The following is a 21,455-nucleotide window of genomic DNA, read 5'->3' as shown; positions in this document are numbered from 1 at the left end:
TTTTTTTGAGAAGGAATAACTTGGATTTTCATTAAAAAAGTTAGCCAAAATAAGCTGTAAGTACAAGTAAGAGGTGTGGAGGAACATCCTCCATCCACACTAAAAAACCTTGAACATGTCTAACATGTTTTGCTAGGTTGTGAGCAATAGAATTACTAAGCCTACGAATGTAAGAGAAGGAAATACAACAGCTGGTTTCTGTTTTTTGTTTGGCCGAGTCTAGAATGTGGCCAAAGGGGGAGAGTGTCGCTTCGTCGCTCTCGAGGCTCTTTATTACTACCTCTGAGTCTCCTTCAAGAATAAAGGATGAGAAGCCAAGTTCAAGTGCAAAGGAAATGGCTTGTGCCGTTGCCAAGGCTTCGACGATATCCGATGTGTGTGGGAGAGGAACCTACTTAGATATGGATGCTAGAACCTATCCAAATGAGTTTCGAATCACAGCACCTAGACCTGCCTTCCTGATATCCTTGAAAGTTGCACTGTCGAAATTAACTTTTAGAGAAGCATTAGGTGGGGGCTTCCATCTAACCCGAGGACGAGCACTAAAAGTTACCTGAGCTGATTGTACCATGTTAGCGTTGTGGAAGTCCTGAAGGGCTTGCTTGGCGTTTTGGACCACTTGGGTGATAGGATAGTCCTTGTTTGAAGTTCTGATCTGATTCCGTCTATGCCACACTGTCCATAGGATGGTTGCCATCAAGTTCAAGTTATTTTTCTTTTCATGTGCATGGATGATGAGGTTTGTAATTGATGAAAACCGCAGGTTCTGATGAGACTTCAACTCCGAAAATGAATCCCAAACCACTGAGATCTCTGAGCATTCCTGAAGAGCATGCAATGTACTCTCGGTTTGCTGCTTGCAGTGGTCACAATTGTCATCTTGAATGATTTTTCGTCTCTTCAAATTTTCCTTGACAGGGAGTGCTTCTTTACAAGACCACAATAGGAAGTTCTTCATTTTGTTTTGAGCATTTAATCCCCATATAAGTTTCCAAACTCCTCCACCATGGTTCTGATTTATAGTAGTTGGTTGAACAAAATTTTCTTTGGTGAGAAAACGATATCCAGACTTTACTGTGTACATACCTGAAAGTGTAAATGGCCAAACAAGCTTGTCCTCCACGTGGTTGCTGCGTAAGGGGATACTTGATATTATTTCTACCTCTTGGCTGTTGAACAGACCTTGTAACAAAGCCAAATCCCATTGCTTTGAAGCTGGATCAATGAGGTCGCACACATGAATATCTTCAAAGCCAGCAATAGGAGAGGATAATACCCATGGCTATTCTAGGGATGGTAGCAATGCATCATTCCAAACTCCAATTGATTCTCCGCACCCCACTCTCCACCTTACTCCTCTCATGAGTATATCACGACCCCTTAAGATGCTATGCCAAGCATAGGAGCCTGAATTTGAGTCCGAAGCCTCCATAATGGAACAATGTGGAAAAAACTTTGATTTGAAAACTCGATAAAATAGAGAGTTTTTGTTATGCAATAACCTCCATGCTTGTTTTGCTAATAATGCGTCATTGAAAAGGGCTAGGTCTTTAAATCCCATACCCCCATTAGATTTTGGTTGACAAAGAGTTTCCCATTTCACCCAATGTATTTTCCTTTGCTCCCCTTTTTGTCTCCACCAAAACTTTCTAATGAGACTTTCAATTTCTGTGCATAACCCCGTCGGAAGTTTGAAGCAGCTCATAGTATATGTAGGAATAGCTTGGACTATGGCTTTGATCAAAACCTCTCTCCCGGCTTGAGATAGAAGCTTTTCTTTCCACCCTTGAATTTTCTTCCACACCCTCTCCTTCATGTAGTTGAAGCTTGATTTCTAACGAAACAACTACTTAAAAAATGTTTTTAACATATTTTTTTAATATATATTTTACAATGAAACAAATAGAACCAAAATGTTTTTTTACCACAATTGTTCGCATTTTTATAGATTAGATGCACACCTAAAGTAAAATAATATATATATATATATATATATATATATGTATGTAATTGTTTGAAATAAAAATAATGGGTATATCTTAGCATAAATTTTATCATAAATGTTGGGTACTATAAGTTTTTTTTTTTGGTAAAATGGATATTCATTAAACTAAAGAACAGAATGAGGTACAGGGCACCTCCTGTTAGAGTACAAAACACACTTATCAGCCTCAATAAGATGAACCAAGTCCACAGGCGGACTGTGGTGCAGCACAAAATCTAAAGCCTGCACTAATCCTAATTTAGATAGCTTATCAGTGCACATATTAGCCTCACGATAAATGTGTCTGATGCAACATCGAGAAAACCGGCCAACTAATTGCCTACAATCATCAAACAAAGGAGAAACCACAACATTTGCATACGTAGGGCTATTAAGTGCATCAACTAAAGCACTAGCATCCAGCTCTATAACAATATTCTGCAGATTCAGTTAAAGGCACAGCGACAGACCATCTCGTAGCGCCCAGCACTCAGCCATGAAGCTATTGGCTTGCCCAATGTTCCTAGAAAACCCCATCAGCCAGTTACCTTGGTCGTTTCTGATCAAACCTCCACAACCTGCCTTGTTCGTTGGTCCTGAAGCTGCCCTGTCTGTATTAAGCTTAACCCAACCTCTGTCTGGCCTCTCCCAATTGATCTGCTTACTCACCCATAGCTGGTTGCAAATAGGCCGGTTGATACATAAGGTGTATTCCATGGCTTGCGCAAAAATAGCTTTAACCAGTTGGGGGTTTGCTTTTTTACCCTTAAAAACCACATGATTGCGCTGTTGCCAGATTAGCCAGATCGCAAAGAGAAATGTGGTACTCCAGGGGGGGATGATTAGAAGGAGTCCTCTTGGATTTGGCATTGGAGGTCAGCCATTCATTGATGTTAAGAGAGAAAAATGTGCGGTTGTTATTGTCTATACCCAGTTGATACCAGATTGGTTTCACCTCACTACAATCACAAATCGCGTGGGAGATAGTCTCAGTAGCCGAATGACACAATGGGTAGGTGTCATCTAAATGCATACCCCTGGCAGCTAACCGCTCTTTCACACCTATGGCTTTGTGAAGACATTTCCAGATAAACATTTGGATTTTTGGGAGAGTACAAAGTTTCCAAATCCGAGTCCCATCGAAGGAAAGGAGCTCCTGCTGGTCCGAAGCTAAGAGATAGGCACTCCTAGCGTTGAACACACCTTTAGGAGACATTTTCCAAGCAAGTTTATCACCATTCCTTGCGAAGATGGGGATAGGAACAGCCTGAATGGCAGTCTTAATCTCTGAAGGAAACTCAAAAGGAATTAAGGGCCAATTCTAGCCACTGACAAAGCATAAATCCCTGATCTTAAGCTCATTTGCTTCACGAGGGAGAGGCCCTTGGATGATATTTCTAATTGGGCCAAGATCCGACCAATAGTCATGCCAAAAATTCAGATTGCTATTATGACCAGGAACCCACTTAACCCCTTTTTTGAAGACTTCCTCCCCTTTCCTCATCCCTTTCCAAGTGGGAGAGCAAGGAAGTCTAGCTGGATGTTTGGAATTAATTCTCTGCCTAGTACCATACTTCAACTTTAGCACCCTAGACCAAGGGGCATTATCTTCCAAGTGCAATCTCCAGTTAAGCTTGGCTAGGAGAGTAGTGTTTCTTCCTTTGGCTGTTTGCAACCCCAAACCCCCCAGATTTTTAGGCTTGGTAACATTATCCCACTTAACCCAGTGCATTTTCCTAGCTTGATCCGTAGACCCCCAAAGGAAGTTCCTGTTGACTCGGTCAATCCCATCCAGAATCTTACAAGGGAGTAAATTACTTTGCATAACATAGTCAGGGATGGTAGCGGAGGAGGATTGAATGAGGACCACCCTACCAGCCATGGACAAGAGATTCGCTTTCCAGCTCACTAGTTTTTTCTTAACTCTATCCAACACAAAAGAGAAGTCTTGCCTTCGGTTACCTGGATGCTTTAAGGGGAAGCCTAAATACTTACCCAAGTTGGAAGTTTGGGTAAACCCGAGAATGTCCGAGAAGACCTCTCTTTGATCTGGGTCCACATTTGGGGAGAAATAAACCCGGGACTTGGCTGTGCTCATGGTTTGACCAGATCTAGTGCAAAACTCAGAAAGCACATCCTTTATGGCTAGACAGTTTTCCAGATTAGCACGGGCAAAGAGAACTAAGTCATCAGCGAAGAAAAGATGGGAGAAAGGCAGCCCGTTCCTGGAGGTTTTAACAGGGGTCCAGCTTTTGTTCTCACACTTCCTTTCAATCAAATGGCTCAAGAACTCCATGCACATAATGAATAGGTAGGGGGAGAGAGGATCCCCTTGCCTAATACCCCTTGATGGCCGGAATGACTCAAGGCAGCCCCCATTGAAAAGGAGAGTAGAAGAGACCGAGGAAATGCAACTCATGATGAGATCAATTAGCTTGCTTGGGAATTTGAACCTAAGGAGCATTTCACGGCTCCACTCAATCTTGTCGTAGGCTTTTTCAAGGTCAATCTTGATTGCCATAAGCCCATTTTTCCCTTTAGTTCTGCTAATAGAATGAACCAATTCTTGAACAATAATGAAATTATCCACCCCCTTCCTACCCGGAACAAAAGCCGCTTGATAGGGAGAAATTAACCTATCCAAATGGGGTCTGATGCGAGCGACAATAACTTTGGAAATGATCTTATAAACCGAATTACAAAAACTGATGGGTCTGTAGTTAGCAATGGTTTCAGGCCCTTGAATCTTGGGAATGAGGACAATGCGGGTTTCATTCAGGTAATCGAGAACGCACTTGCCAGCAAAAGCTTTCAACACTTCCCCTGTGACTGAAGCACCTACAGTTAGCCAAAAATGCTGAAAAAAGCCTGCATGCAGCCTATCAGGGCCTGGGGCTTTATGGGGGCTTCATTGACCAAAGAGCACACTTGATCTCCTCCGGACTGACCAACTCTTCAAGGCCCCTTATATCTTCCTCATTGAGTTAAGCGCGCCATTGATCACTAATACTAGCAACCCGAGGGGCACTTAAATGGGAAGTGGTATACAGCTCCACAAATCCCCTTCTGAAAAAATCCATGACCTGCCTATCCTCTGTAAGCCAATTACCCACATCATCCTTCACTGCAGCAATGTGATTCCTATTCCTTCTTGCAAGAGTAGAGACATGGTAGAAGGAAGTGTTGCGATCTCCCTGAATCATCCAATTGATTCTAGATTTTAGTGCCCATAGATCACATTCCTGGTCAAGGAGAAGCTCAAGATCTTGGTGCAGAACTTTTTCTAAATTAATAAGGTCGGCACTAGGGCGGGAGGCCAAAGCTTTCTACACTCCATAGATTCTGGCCACGACTCTTCTTTTCTTAAGATGGATATTGCCGAAATGGTTTTTATTCCAAATCAAGGCATCCTCGGAAAAGTTGTCAATACGCTCTGCTAGCCCTACACCTCTGCTCCAGGCTCGAGCCACCACACCTGGGAAAGAAGAGTCCGACAGCCAAAACTCTTGGAATTTGAAGGGCCTGGTGAGACTAGTGAATCTACCGGGGTTGGCTTCCATGAGCACCGGGCAATGATTCGAATGGCATCTAGGCAAATGCTTAACCTTAGCATCTGGATAGAGAAGACACCAATCCATATTCATGAAAAACCTATCAATTCTCTCCAAAATCAGGTTGTTAATATCTCTATTATTTGTCCACGTATATCTTGGACCAAAAAACCCCATGTCAACCATGTTGCAGGAGTCAAGACACTCCTTAAAAAGCAAAGAACGATTAACATTAACACCTTTGCCCCCAAATTTATCCTCATCAGTCAATGGCTCGCTGAAATCACCAGCAATAATCCAAGGTTTATTGTGAAGGTCAGCCACGTTAATTAGATTATCCCAAAGCATGCATCTTTCCTCACTCCTAGGACTAGCATATGTTAGGTTCTAAAGTGTAGGACTTTATGTATTTAGAATTCTAATTTGTATTGTTGGCAAACTATGATCAAAACAATGTGTTTAGAAGTGTTTAAAGCTAGCTCAAAGTTGTATGTCAATGTAAAGTTGGAATCGAGTGTAAAGTAGAAAGCACTATGGCTTTCGGCCTGGCTTGATCGATCGCAGCTTAGGCTCGACCGATCGAACGTCGGGTAGATTGCTTTTCTGTAGAATTTTCCAACTCAGTCCTAGTTGTTTTAAAACGTTTTTAGGGTTTCTTATTTGTCCTAAGTATAAAAGGCAAACCCTAGCCACGTTTTAGTGTTGCTCATATTGCGGTTTGTGTAAATCTCTTGTGAGATCTAGAGGAGCTTTCCTTTACACAAACTTAGGGTTTTCAAGGAGGAGATATTCTCTACACCTTGATGATCAAAACAGTTGCTGCCATTAAAGCTTAAAAAATACGCAAGCGGGGGTGCTTGTAGCTGGTGGGAATCCAAGAAAGAAGGAGTCCGTGGATTCGGAGCTTGCACGTGGTCATGTCAGTAAGTTCTACTGGTTGGTAGCATTAGGAAGTTGAGCGGGGGTGCTTGTAAGTCCTTTTGTATGAACTTCGATTCTTTCTGATAGTGGATTCAAGTTTACCTTGAGGATAGCTAGGTTAAATCCTCCCCAGGTTTTTACCGGTTTGGTTTCCTGGGTGATCATATCATTATCTTATTTATTTTCCACTGCTATGCATGATATGATTGTTTGATTGTGATAACCTAGACTTGTAATTGGACTAAGTAACAACTTGGCTAATTAACTAGGTTTAATCAATTGTTTAAGGGGTCTAAAAACTGACAGTATATATTGCAGAAAAAATCCAACTAAGGTTAGAGGAACGTACCTTAACTTCGATATGAATCTCCTGCTCTGTGTTGGCTAATTCAGTTATATCCACCTTATTTGAGTTCCACAGCAGCCAGAGCCCCCTTGCGTACCCAATGGTATTCGTATGAATGGTTCCATCAAATGGAAGCCTATCAGTAATCTCTTTTGCTCTAGCACCACCAATTTTTGTCTCTATAACAACCATGATTGCAGGATTATGGTCATGAACTAGATCACCGACGTAGCTTTGAAAATTGGGCTTCAGAGCGCCTCTACTATTCCATATTATGATATCCATTAAACGGGGGTGGGAAGAAACTGGGCACTCAATACAGGGGGTTAGCAACACCGCCACCTTCTTCCGACTCCATCCTATCTTCATTGTCACCTCCTTCGCTTGACCCCTTCCAGGTACCAACATTCCCAACCTCAGATTCCGGACGATTGAGAGTAGCTCGAGTAGCGGGGTTGGCTTCAAGACTTGAGCCACCCTGATGAAGAACTGAGACCCCATGAGATTCGGGACAAGCATCCAACGTTCTGTCAAGACCCACCATTGGACCGGTAAGGCAAGCCTCCACGCGGCCTTTAGCTTCTGGCCGAGTGTCAACCTCTTCAATGCACTAATCAACACAGCCTCCCACACTACCAGATGAAGCCATGAATTTGAAAGGTGAGTCAGAGACAAGCTCGGATCCATGTTCAGTGCTAGGATTGGTCAAAGTGATAAGGGATGAGAGTTTCTGAGCAAAAGCTTTAGTGTGGATAGAGATGGCGCTGCTAGGAAACAGACAAGAAGAAGTATTCCTAGCAATAACCTTCATGCCTCAAATTGAAGTAGCGCATTTCTTCTGGGCCTAAACCAGATTCGGCGCTGGGGCAGACCCACCAGGGACGTTGGAGCCAAATTGGTCTTTAGGCAACGAAAAATGTTCTGGACTGGGCCTAAAGGACTGCGCACCATGGGCCCTCTTACCCATGTTATTTGATGCGCTAAAACGGGCTTGAAAATCAACATCACGCTGGGATAGGGAAGACCCACCTCTAGTTGCTTCAGTTCGTGTGTCCTTGTGTTGCCATACCGGTTTGGTGGTCCCTTTCGTGGTAGTGGGAGTGTGCTTTGTCCCCTTGTGACCATTCCTTCTCTTGGTCATTACCATCCAAGGCCCGTACATGTCTGAGTCCTCCTCCACTCCGCTTGTACCCGACGTGGCAATACCAGCCACCTTGTTGCATGGATTAGTACGGCTAGCCTCATGCCCATTGCATGACCCATCTTCCCTTACCGTACTGGTCTCCACTGAGTCCACCGCGTTTGCCGAGCCCATGCCTTTGTGAATGGTGTATGGACACACCTCTTTCAGGTGACCCACCCGTCCACAAGAAAAACACAGCCTTTGAATACCTTCGTAATGAACTGATTGCTCGAACCGGCCAATGAGGATAGTATTAATCAATGGCTTATTGATGTCTATTTGAATGCAAAGTCTCGCATATTTACCCCTGGCTTCCAAAGCGGTATGAGTATCAACTCTAAGGACCTTGCCAATGGATTCTCCAATCTCTCTCAAGACTTCTGCCTCATAAAGTTCAATAGGAAGTTGGTAAAGCCAAATCCACATAGCCACCAAAGACACCGCTGCTGAATCCGGTTTGAAGAACGGCTCCCATGGCCGCAAGGATAGAAAGTGGTCGCCCACGAACCAAGGTCCTCGCTTTAACACATCGCTTAAATCTTCTTTAGAGTAGATCCGGATTAAAAAGAACCCGTAGCTGAGATCAACACAGTCCATCTTCCCCTCTGGTTTCCAAAGTTGGTTGAGTTTGTTCTGCATATAGGAGAAGCTCATTGACCGGTCTACTAACTTCACGATGATAGCCTTAGACCAGGGCTTTCTTATGTGCCTCTTTGTGTCCTTGGAGAGATTGATAGCCACCATACCCTGTCGGAGTTCCTTGGTAGTTTCCTCCTTATCAATATTCGAATCGCTCTCTGTGTCCATTTGGTCGGTGAAGTCGAAAGCTTGAGCAAAAGCCCCAGGAATTTCACCGATAAGCTTGTCCCTAAAAGATACACCGTATTGGTTCCCCTGATTGTAGCTACTTCGTGAAGGAGAGCCATCATTAGTTTCTACATTAAACTCAGCATGGTTGATATCCTTCACTTTTTTGTTGCTCCTAGCTAGCTTCGCTTCTTCTTCCCTTGAGAGCGTCCGTGTAGTCATGTTCTTACAAGCTACCACCATCGAAAGTTTTAATAGGGGTACTATAAGTTTTGACTTAAACAAGTAGCTTTTATCAGTATCCGTATCAGTATCCTTTATTGTAGAGTCTAATTTGACTAAATATAGCCAAAAATGAGAAGTAAAATGATTAATATGGATCATAGAAGTTGTAGTTAGGTCAAGTACTTATTATATCTTTGCAACAAGTTTCAAAAATTTAAATTGTTGCTCTAATTAAAACTTAATTACCAAAAGTATTAAAAAAAATTAAAGGGGTCTATTATTCCAATTAAAACTCAAATACCAAAAATATAAAGAAATTAAAAAAAATTATTATTCATTTCAAATTATTTTAATCATATACCTTAATTTGTTTATTTCAATAAATTTTTTATAAGTAATAATTAAGGTTGATCCTTACATATTGTATGTGCGGTGTGTGATTTAATGTAAATGTTATACATTATAATTATATATTGTGTTTTTAGTTTTTACAATGTGACGTATAATATATATATTTTTTGAAATTGATCCTGTAGGGGTAAAATTCCCAAAGTCAACAATGGGCCTTGAGCCCCGCACGGAGCCCAACCATGACCAAAAGTGGAAAGGGGGACCAAAAGACTTCTAACCCAATCCTGTTGAGCCCAGTTTATTTTAAAAGACGTTCGAGGAGGAATGTCTCCTTGGACACACAAATAGGGGCCCAATGTGCGCCCCTTCCACAGTGAAGAGCCATCCCAGACAAACATGGGTAGTAGGATGAGCCTCACACAGCGGGAAAGAGGAAAATGTAAGACATCTAGGGAGAAGCCACAACTGCCGCATTAAATGTAAGGAAACTACTTTTTCAGCTGCATTAATGTGGAGAGGACAAGCGAACAGTGTTACCTTGGCCAGTGTAACTCACAGAAAGATAAGGTGGATGTCCGATGGGACTGGCACCCAGGTGAAAGTCTAGATGGTTAACAAGTGTAAGGCTCTTATCAATTTAAGGAGGCTATATAAGAGAAGGAAATCCCCATGAAGAAGGGACGGGAAAATTTACAGAAAAAGAGAGAGAGAGAGAGATAAAAGAATTCTGTAATCAGAGCAAGAGATGCACTCACACGTCTCCTCGGACCAGTATCCTGTGAACATAAATGAAACATTCTCACTTTCAGATTGTTGCATGGCATACAACTAATTAATGTTCACTTTGTCCAGCCCTAGTTCTGTAACCTACTCTCTAAAAATTCATTGTCTAGGGTCTTTTGGGCCAGAATCACTTACTTACTGGGCTTGGGCCCCAAAGTCTGCCCTTACAATTGGCGCCGTCTGTGGGAAGAACTTGTGTCTCGACAAGTGAAACTGTGAGAAATGGAAGGATCAGGTCCGCGCCAAACCGGACATGCAGATTCCCAACGGCAGGACAATTTTTTCAACCTCGAACGAGAGAAAGACCAAGACAGGCAACGAGAGGGCAGTGTGAACACCTCTCACACGAGTAGAAGCCGCTCGAAAGAGAAAGGTCATGCATCTCATAAGCAAAACGATCGAAAGGCTCTACAGCAAGAGATTGATGATTTGAAGAAGAAGCTGCGCCAAGTGCAGCGAAAATGTCCTTCACCCGGCTCGGACACTAGCAGTGATGAGAATAACGAATACAGGCGAAGATCAAGAACCCCTCCGAGCGAGACCTTTTCTTACGAGGAAGAACAGCCTCACAAACGTGGCCACAGAAGCCCATCTTACTAAGGCCTGGCCAACGATGCCATGGACAAGGCCCTGGATCGCATCTCCCAGTTGCCTTTCACGCATAGAATAGAGAGGGCAGTGCTTCCTTGGTGGTTCCATCAACCAACGTTTGCCATATACAATGGTCGGACTGACCCAGTAGAGCATGTAAGCCAATTTAATCAGAGGATGGTCTTCCATTCTAGGGATGAGGCGTTAATGTGTAAGGTGTTTTCGTCCAGCTTGGGACCTATGGCGATGAGATGGTTTGATGCCGTCCAGCCGAATTCCATAGATTCCTTTAAACAGTTGACACAGGCTTTTGGTTCCCGCTTCATTACCAGTAGTAGAGTCCCTCGGCCCCTAGATTCCCTCCTATCCTTGTCCATGCGGGAAGGAGAGACGCTGAAGGCCTACTCAGACAGGTACTGGGAAATGTATAATGAGATAGAAGGAAATTACGATGACGTCGCCATTAGTACGTTTAAAAGGGGCCTGCCGACAGAGCATGGCTTAAGAAAGTCCCTCACTGGGAAGCCAGTCACCAGCGTACGCCAACTCATGAACAGAATTGACAAGTACAAAAGGGTCGAGGAGGACCAGCAGATGGGGAAGGGTAAAGCGAAGGTTGTCTCTCAGGAGAGGAGGGACTTCAGGTCTGACCGCTTTAACGGCAGTAACAGGCCGAGAAGAGACTACGCGGAACAGTCTGGATCCACTGGGGCTCAGGCAGTCCACGCTGTGTTTCGAGAACCATTACACAAGATCTTAGAGAAGGTGAAGTGCGAACCTTTCTTTCAATGGCCGAACAGGATGGCAGGTGACCCCTCGAAACGTAATCAAAATATGTATTGCGCGTACCACCAAGAGCCAGGTCACACCACCGATGATTGCAGGAATCTCAAAAACCACTTGGACCGGCTTGTCCGAGAAGGGAAGTTGAGGCATCTGTTGCATCGCCCTGAAGGATGGCAGGAACAGTCGAATATCGAAACCAGACAAAGTACATTGAGGCCACCCATTGGCACAATAAATGTCATTCTTGCCGCACCTGGAAGGACCGGTTCCAGCCCTTTTAGAGTAATGTCAGTGGGCAGGTTCCCGACTGAGCCGGACAACAGGGAATCCAAGAGAGCCAAAGTGATTGCCACACCCTTAATCGGGTTCTCAGAGGAGGACAAACAAGGAACCCTTCAACCCCATGATGATGCCCTAGTCGTCACGCTCAGAATTGGAGGTTATGACGTGAAAATGGTGTTAGTTGATCAAGGCAGCGCCGTGGAAGTAATGTACCCTGACTTGTATATGGGGTTGAACTTGAAGCCAGAAGACCTGTCGCCATACGATTCCCCTCTGGTCAGCTTTGAAGGAAAAAACATCACACCGAAAGGCATGATTAGGCTGCCTGTGCAAACAGACTCAGACGTAGTGGAGGTGAACTTCATTGTGGTAGACGCGTACTCCTACTACACAGCTATTGTGGCCCGACCGTGGCTTCATGCACTAGGGGCTGTGCCATCAACCTTGCACCAAAAAGTGAAGTATCCGTCAGGAGGTTAAGTCAAAGAAATAATAGGGAACCAAGGAATGGCTAGGCAATGCATGGTGTCGGCAATCTTACGACGACCAAATAGTGAACCTTCCACTTCAGCCGAAAACGACTTATAGCAATTAATGACCCTAGTTCCAACTGTGGGTGGTGGAGGACCAGCCACAGAGGTGAGCTGTGAGGATCTGGAGAAAGTACTCGTCGGATCAGACCTTGAGAGGTTTTTTCAGATCAGCTCAGAATTACCACCCCAGGAGAAGTCAACACTAATTGATTTTCTCCGACGGAATGTAGACGTATTCGCCTGGGATCCTTATGAGGCCCTCGGGGTTGACTCAGATCTCATCTGCCATCACCTTAATGTGAACCCGGCTATAACACCTAAGAAGCAACCTCCTCGGCGACTGTCAAAAGAACATGCAGACGCTGTGAGAGAAGAGGTTGCAAAATTGAAGAAAGCCTGGGCTATCAAAGAAGTATTCTACCCCGAATGGTTAGCCAACACAGTCGTGGTAAAAAAGAAGAGCGGGAAATGGCGGGTCTGCGTAGACTTCACGGACCTAAACAAGGCCTGCCCAAAGGATCCTTTCCCCATACCACGGATAGACCGATTGGTAGATTCGACTGTCGGACACCCCCGAATGAGTTTTTTGAACGCCTTCCAGGGCTACCATCAGATATCCCTAGCTGCCGAAAACCAAGAAAAAACTGCTTTTGTCACCCCAGTCGGAAATTATCACTATAAGGTGATGCCTTTCGGTTTGAAGAATGTCGGGTTGGCCTATCAAAGGATGATGACTAGGATGTTTGAACAACAGATGGGTAAGAGCGTTGAAGTGTATATAGATGACATGGTGGTAAAAAGCAAATTGGTGGCCGACCACATCAGAGACCTCGACGATGTTTTTCAAATTCTGACAAAGTACAAGCTGCGACTGAACGCTTCCAAATGTTCATTTGGGGTGGGATCAGGAAAATTATTAGGCTATATGGTGACCCACAGAGGTATAGAAGTTAACCCTGACCAAATAAGAGCCATTCATAGCCTGCAACCTCCTCGAAATCCCAAAGAGGTCCAGAAGCTCACCGGCATGATAGCTGCTTTAAACCGTTTCATCTCCCGCTCCGCGGACAGATGCAGGCCTTTCTTCCTCCTATTGCACAAGTGGAAGGGCTTCGAGTGGACTGAGGAGTGTGCTTTAGCATTCCAACAGCTCAAGGAATACCTCGCCCGACCGCCGATTATGTCCAGTCCCGATGCCGACGAGGTGTTGTTCGCCTACATCGCAGTAGCCTCTCATGCGGTGAGTTTAGTGCTAATCCGAGAAAACAACGACACGCAGCGACCCGTCTATTACGTGAGCAAATAATTGCAAGAGGTAGAGACCTGGTATCTCCCCCTCGAAAAAGCTATCTTGGGCGTCGTACAAGCCACGCGGAAGCTCCCCCCACTATTTTCAAGCACACATTGTAGTTGTGCTAACTCAACTTCCATTGAAATCCGTCCTCCGCAGCGTTGACTACACAGGCAGAATTGCAAAATGGGGAACGATTCTGGGCGCCTTCGACATCAGATACATGCCTCACACCACAGTAAAAGGCTAGGTCCTCGCCGATCTAGTAGCTGAATTTGCGGAGCCCACACTAGAAGGAAGGGAAGTGTCGGGATCGCTAAGTGCTGATGGGAAACTAATCAGCACAGTCTCTCAACATGAACACAATTGGTGGAAAGCACACATCGACGGTGCAGCGAACCAAAGGGGCTCAAGGGTGGGGCTCATTTTGATCTCTCCCGAAGGGATAACCATAGAAAATTCATTGAGGCTTGGATTCTCAGCCATGAATAACGAAGCCGAGTATGAGGCGCTATTGGAGGGAATGTCGATGATCCGGAAATTGGGTGGAAAATTCGTAAACATGTTCTTGGATTCGAGACTCATCGTGGGACAAGTAAACGGGGAGTTGGAGGCAAAGGATGAAAGAATGCAAGAGTACCTGGCCCAGGCTAAGCACCTGCAGATCCATTTCTATCACTTCCGTTTAACGCATGTACCCAGGAGCGAGAACACCCATGCTGATTCTCTCGCAACGCTGGCCACCTCCTCGGCTCAGCCACTTCCTTAGGTTATTTTAGTAGAAGATCTCTACCCCTAACAACAGAGAAGGCCAACGGAATTCGGGTACACAACGTCAGGGCAGGACCTAGCTGGATGGATCCTCTGGTACAGTTCCTAAAGCATGACACCTTGCCAGACGATAAGGTTGAGGCCGACAAAATCAGGAGGAAAGCTTCTCGATTCTGGTTGTTCGAGGACACCAAACTTTACAGATGCTCATTCTCAGGGCCATATCTGCTATGTGTGCACCCAGAGGATACTGAACTCATCCTGGAGGAGTTACATGAAGGAATTTGCGGAAGTCATACGGGGGGTAGGTCCCTGTCCCATAGGGTCATAACGCTGGGTTACTGGTGGCCGAGCATGCATAAGGAGGCTCTGGAATATGTGAAGAAGTGCGACCAGTGCCAAAAGGTTCGCCTTGAACATACACCAGCCAGGCGGAGAACTTAACCCGCTGTCCAGCCCTTGGCCATTCACACAATGGGGCCTAGACATACTAGGACCAGTCCCCAAAGCGGCAGGTAACAAGAAATTTCTTCTTGTCGGCACTGATTACTTCACAAAGTGGGTCGAAGTTGAGGCACTGGCAAACATTAGGGACGTCGATATCAAGAAGTTTGTTTGGAAAAATATTATCACTAAGTTCGGGACCCCGCACACCCTGATCTCAGACAACGGCCTCCAATTTGACAGCAAAGCCTTCAGAAGATACTGTAATGAGTTGGGAATTATCAACCGATACTCCATGCTGGCTTACCCACAGGGTAATGGACAGGCGGAAGCCATCAATAAAACCATAGTGAATGGGCTGAAAAAGAGGTTAGACGACGCGAAAGGGAGGTGGGTTGAAGAGTTAGCCCATGTCTTGTGGACATACCGCACCACACCTCGCAGGTCCACGGGAGAAACCCCCTTTTCAATGACTTACGGAGCCGAGGCTGTTATCCCACTGGAGATAAATTTCCCAACATAGAGGACTACCGCCTTCAGCCCCATTGCTAATAACAAACTTTTGGAAAAAAGCTTGGACCTCATCGAGGAAAGAAGGGAAAGTGCAATGGTCCACCTAGCATACTATCAGCAAAAGCTCTAACAGGATTACGACGCCAAGGTGAAGTCAAGACCATTGGCGCTAGGGGATCTAGTACTGAGAAAGGTCCTGGGCACCGCGAGGAACCCTGCATGGGGAAAACTTGAACCAAACTAGGAAGGCCCATACCGTATCACTTCCGTAGCCGGCATAGGAGCCTACTTTTTGGAAGATTTGGATGAACATGTAGTACCACGCCCTTGGAATGTAAATAATCTGAAAATGTACTGTTATTAATGAAAGACATAATTCTTGACGCCGTATTACTGTACAGCTACTTGGGCTAAGTGTTAAACATAACCCAAGTCCTGCCTGGCTCCTCGAACCACAGACTTGGAGGAAATTAACCTCGCAGCTATTTTCACTACGTGTTAAACAGAACCCAAGTCCTGGCTGGCTCCTCGGACCACAAACTTGGGGGAAATTAACCTCGTAGCTATTTTCACTACGTGTTAAATAGAACCCAAGTCCTGCCTGGCTCCTCGGACCACAAACTTGGGGGAAATTAACCTTGCAGCTATATTCACTACGTTTTAAATAGAACCCAAGTCTTGCCTGGCTCCTCGGACCACAGACTTGGGGGAAATTAACCTTGCAACTATATTTACTACGTGTTAAACAGAACCCAAGTTCTGTCTGGCTCCTCGGACCACAGACTTGGGGGAAATTAACCTGGCAGCTATTTTCACTAAGTGTTAAAGAGAACCTAAGTCCTACCTGGCTCCTTGGACCACAGACTTGAGGGAAATTAACCTTGCAGCTATATTCATTACGTGTTAAACAGAACCCAAGTCCTGCCTGGCTCCTCGGACCACAGACTTGGGGGAAATTAACCTGGCAGCTATTTTCACTACGTGTTAAACAGAACCCAAGTCCTGCCTGGCTCCTCAGATCACAGACTTGGGGGAAATTAACCTGGCAGCTATTTTCACTAAGTGTTAAACAGAACCCAAGTCCTGCCTGGCTCTTCGGACCATAGACTTGGGGGAAATCAACCTTGCAGCTATTTTCAATAAGTGTTAAACAGAACCCAAGTCCTGCCTGGTTCCTCGGACCACAGACTTGGGGGAAATTAACCTCGAAGTCATTTTCAGTAAGTGTTAAACAAATCCCAAGCCCTGCCTGGCTCTTCGGACCACAGACTTGGGGGAAATTAACCTCGCTGCCATTTTGTCTAATTATCGACTATCATTTTTTACATATTCATTCACTCATGCTTGGTTTTCAACAGTTAATGGCAGAATAGACATCCATTCATGATGAAAACAGAAGAGAAAGTAAAACGACAAGATTTAAAGGAAAACGACACCTTTCATTAAAATCCAAAAGCGATCCTTTTACAAACATTAACAGAAAAAAATATAAAGGGTAAAACAAATAAAATCCTACACTACTTTCTTAAATCTGAACCCTGAGTAGGCCCGGGTTGATCGTCTGCTGCCTGGGGTCCCGGAACAATCTCCTTAGCCTGTGTAACAACCTCCCTGATTGAAAGACTGTCCTCGGGCAACTTGTCCTTCACGGCCGGGTGCGCATCCTCAACTTCAGGCATAAAGGAGTCCGAGGCTAAGGCCTTCGATGGGAGAGGCTCTTCAGGGGCGACCACGTCGGGGATCTCACGAATATCCTTTGGAAAAAAGATATTCTTAGCTTTTCGGAGATCGGAGTCTGCTGGGACTGCTGCCCGATCCAAGGCTACACCTTAAGACATGGTGATGTAATCCCTGCATACAGCGGCCACCTCCTCGGTCAGCCTGATCTCAGTGTCCCTGACTCCGCGATCACAACAGGTTGCCATTACTTTCTCGGCCGCCTCCCTGGCTAGGCGGGCCTCCCCCTTGACCTTCGCCAGCTCGGTCTTGAGATCTGAAACCGCCTGCTTCTCTATCACGAGTTTTTCCTCGGACTGGCGGAGCTATATGCGCAGATCATTAGCCTGCTTAGTGGCGTTTTTAAGGCCGGCCTCCGCGCTCGCACGACCCTTTTTTGCCTCTTTTACTTCAGTGCTCAGGCGATCATTTTCCTGCCTGAGGTCGCCAGCAGTCTTCTCGGCAGCACAGCGAGACTGAGCCTCACTGTGTAGGTCCTTACGAGCCTTCTTGGCCCATTCCTCAGCAACATAGATTTGTTGAGTGACCTGCACCAGAAAAGTAAAGGCCTAATTAAAAGAGAATGATGAATAAATAGATACGTAACAAGAGAACGACATAGGAGAAGTTTTCACTTACCATAGCCATGTCCCTCTTCAGCGACATGAAGGGGTCTGGTTGCCGAGTATCCCAGAGGCCCTTCATATCACGAGGCAGAAGAAGAGGCTGTTGCAGGGCCTCAGCCAAGAATGACACCTGCCCTCGTTGGGATTCCCACAGGGTCGCATCCCAGGAAATTGGGGCGCCGTCCAATTCGAGCCGTGGCGACCATATTCGCTGTTCCCTTCGAATAGCCGCCTCGTCTCGGCTATCAACGGACCTAGTCCTCTTCTCCTTAGGCTCTTTGGTCTCTTTGCCTTTCTTCTGAGGCTTGGCTTTTTCGTGGCCAACCTCGCCCTCCTCCAATTCTTCCACAGGCCTTTTTCGTCTCGAATTGGGCATAGGTTGCAGTGTCACATCCGATGTGGGAGGAAGAGGAGGAGGAGCTTTGGAGGTAGGCTGCTCCTTCGGGAAATCCTTAGAGGACTGCCCCTTGTTCCTGTTGGAAAGGAGGCCCCTGAGACCAGACCTTGGCTTCAGATCCATTCCTTCTTCCTTGATCTCTTGGCTGGTATCAACTTATGCAATTACTAAACCAAGATCAGGGGCTGCCGAGGCGCGGTCTAAATCTGAATCAGAATCCGAGAGCTCTACTGGCCTAGCCGACACCTCTCCCTCCTCGTCGAAATGGAATTAGTCTATTTGATCTTCCAAGGACGAGTGCAAGGAACCGGCTTCTTCCTCTGGGACAACTGCTGCGGGAAGAGCACGCTGGGCAAGCAGCTAGACGGGAGGTAAATCGCTCGAAGCGAGAAATCCTGGTACGGAGACGTCGATTCGTGCTAATCGCAGACTGCCAGCCTTGATTGCTTGACCGGCGTCCACTAGGGCACGTGTAAGGGGCTCGTAATCCAAAATCAGAGGTGCAGCCCGCAATTGCCCGTCTGCACTCACGTAAATTTCCGACCTTAGAAGGAAATTAAGTGCTGGGACGTTGACCAAACTTAGCCGAGGAGTCGTATGCGCCTTGTCTGCAAAGCCCAAAGAAAGGATTACGTTAGTCCGAGGAGACAAACAAGCGAAATCAAAATTGAAACGAGGAAAAAGAAAGATCAAAACTAAGATCCCTTCCAAGGGATCTAACTCTATGGTGCCCCAACTGGTTTTCCTGCCCTGACCGGGTAATGAATACCGTCGTGCCATGGTCCGGAGATGATCAAAAGGTCGTCCTTCAAGCCTTTGTTGGACTTGGGAAGGCAGGAAATCAACCTCACCTCATCGGACCTGGACTTCAAGTAATATGAGTCGCCGAGGCTATGCAATTCATATAGATGAACCACGTCATGCCATGAAAGGCCGAGGTTCATCTGATCGTTCAAGACGTCTACGCACCCCAGAATCTGGAACATATTCGCAACGCATTGGTGAGGGGCCAACCTATGACCACGCAAATAATCCCTAGTTATCCTCCCCATAGGGATAGTCATTCCTCCTTCCACAAAGGCTATCACTGGAATGGCAACCTACCCCATCCTTCTCTTGATTAAGACTTCCTCCAAAGAACAATACTCTAGACCTACTTCCGGCGGGATACGGTACTTAGCCCTGAAGCCTTCCATACCGGCCGGGGAATCTACCATTTTCTCAAGTTTACCCATCCCCCTAATCCTAGGTGACGCGAAGACGATTTACTTAAGGAATAATGCCGGAAAAAGCAACGGAAAAGAAATGTGCACTTACGGGTGAGGAACTTGCAGGAAATCTTCAAGGGGACGACTGCGAAGGCTTGAACACTTTGAAAGGGAAAGTACTGGAGTGCTCTGAGTACTTGAGTGCTTGTTCGAAAAATGGGAAGGAAGTGTCTTTGAAAAATCTTATATATCCGGGAGAAGCTGGACAGACATACTCCCGCCTAGAGAAATGTTAATGATACCAACCGTTGATCTAGCATCCAACCGTCGGATTGAAAAGATATAAAACCGCTAAAAGCAATAATTAGCGCCTCATGAGTCATTAAACGCCTCCATCATTAATGAGGCACGTGAGAAGCATATCTTCGCACGGGTGAAGCAAGAATCCACAGTAAATGATCCTATGAATGTCAAAATTCCGCCTCTCCTCCTCGGACAAGAAAGAAAGAGCCGGAATTTTGAGGGGCTATTGTAGGGGTAAAATTCCCAAAGTCAACAATGGGCATTGAGCCCCGCACGGAGCCCAACCATGACCAAAAAGGGAAAGGGGGACCAAAAGACTTCTAACCCAATCCTGTTGAGCCTAGTTTATTTTAAAAGACGTCCGAGGAGGAATGTCTCATCGGACACACAAATATGGGCCCAATGTGCGCCCCTTCCACAGTGAAGAGTCATCCCAGACAAACGTGGGTAGTAGGATGAGCCTCACACAGCGGGAAAGAGGAAAATGTAAGACGTCTAGGGAGAAGCCATAACTGCCGCTTTAAATGCAAAGAAGCTATTTTTTCAGCCGCATTAATGCGTAGAGGACAGGCGAACAGTGTTACCTTGGCCAGTGTAACTCACAGAAAGATAAGGTGGATGTCCGATGGGACAGGCACCCAGGTGAAGGTCCAGATGGTTAACAAGTGTAAGGCTCTTATCAATTTAAGGAGGCTATATAAGAGAAGGAAATCCCCATGAAGAAGGGACGGGAAAATTTACAGAAAGAGAGAGAGAGAGAGAGAGAGAGAGAGAGAGATAAAAGAATTCTGTAATTAGAGCAAGAGATGCACTCACACGTCTCCTCGGACCAGTATCCTGTGACCATAAATGAAACATTCTCACGTTCAGATTGTTGCATGGCATACAACTAATTAACGTTCACTTCGTCCAGCCCTAGTTCTGTAACCCACTCTCTAAAAATTCATTGTCTAGGGTCTTTTGGGCCAGAACCACTTACTTGCTGGGCCTGGGCCCCAAAGTCTGCCCTTACAGATCCATAATAAATATATTGAAATAAATAAAATATTCTGTTAAAAAAAATTGCCTACCTAAATTTTAAGAAATTTTAAATACTACCCTGTTAGAGTTTAATGAGAAGAATATATTTGAAGAAATTAAAATATGCAATAGCCGGCAATGCCGGCCACTCTGGCCTTAAGAAAAGTTCTACGGACAGGAATAGCTAAGGAGGAACGGGTATAATTAATGTTTCGATACAACTCACGAGAACTGCAATAGTGCCATACTTGACTGACTACTAAATTATCCATTAGAAAATCACATAAAAACCCCCCTCTTTATCTCTGTTATTTCTTTTGAAATTGTAAAGACCAACCTTAAAACCAGGAACTATAACTAATTAATAATAAAGTACCTGTATTTAAGTCGAGCATGAGAAAGTTGAGGAGCACTTACAAGTGGATACATTAAGAATTTCATCAAAAAAGAGAGAATCGTGTAAAAACATCCAACCATATTTATTATCTTAGTCAGTAGGCAAAAAAAAGCCCTTCTCTACAGTACCCATACAAAAAAAAAATCATTAAATAAATAAATATATTTCAATTGTGAATTTATCAAAATTCACATCCAATAAAAGATATTGAGTAGAGTTATAACCATTGGCTACAACTAAGTATGTAGTCAAACTTTGTCTTAAATAAGTAAAATTCAAACATAATATAATGTGCTTGTATACGATTTCTTAACGATGAAACTCTATATAAGTATATTTAATATTAAATGTTCATACGTATAAAATATATATATATATATATATATATATATATATACTTAAAAATGGACTATTTAAGTTTGTAAA

At 44.9% G+C, this 21,455-nt stretch overlaps 1 protein-coding gene across 1 annotated transcript; it reads right to left on the bottom strand.

Annotated features, from left to right (window-relative positions):
• Positions 1 to 7,646: 7,646 nt before the first annotated feature.
• Positions 7,647 to 9,014, bottom strand: LOC126689559 (uncharacterized). Its single transcript, XM_050384799.1, has one exon. The coding sequence runs from the start codon at positions 9,012 to 9,014 to the stop codon at positions 7,647 to 7,649; it is 1,368 nt and encodes a 455-aa protein (XP_050240756.1).
• Positions 9,015 to 21,455: the final 12,441 nt, after the last annotated feature.

This window comes from Quercus robur, chromosome 6 (assembly GCF_932294415.1).
Source record: "Quercus robur chromosome 6, dhQueRobu3.1, whole genome shotgun sequence".
In the NCBI taxonomy this organism is placed as follows: Eukaryota; Viridiplantae; Streptophyta; class Magnoliopsida; order Fagales; family Fagaceae; genus Quercus; species Quercus robur.
Note: the sequence above shows the minus strand (reverse complement) of the source record. Positions and strands in the feature narration are given on the sequence as shown.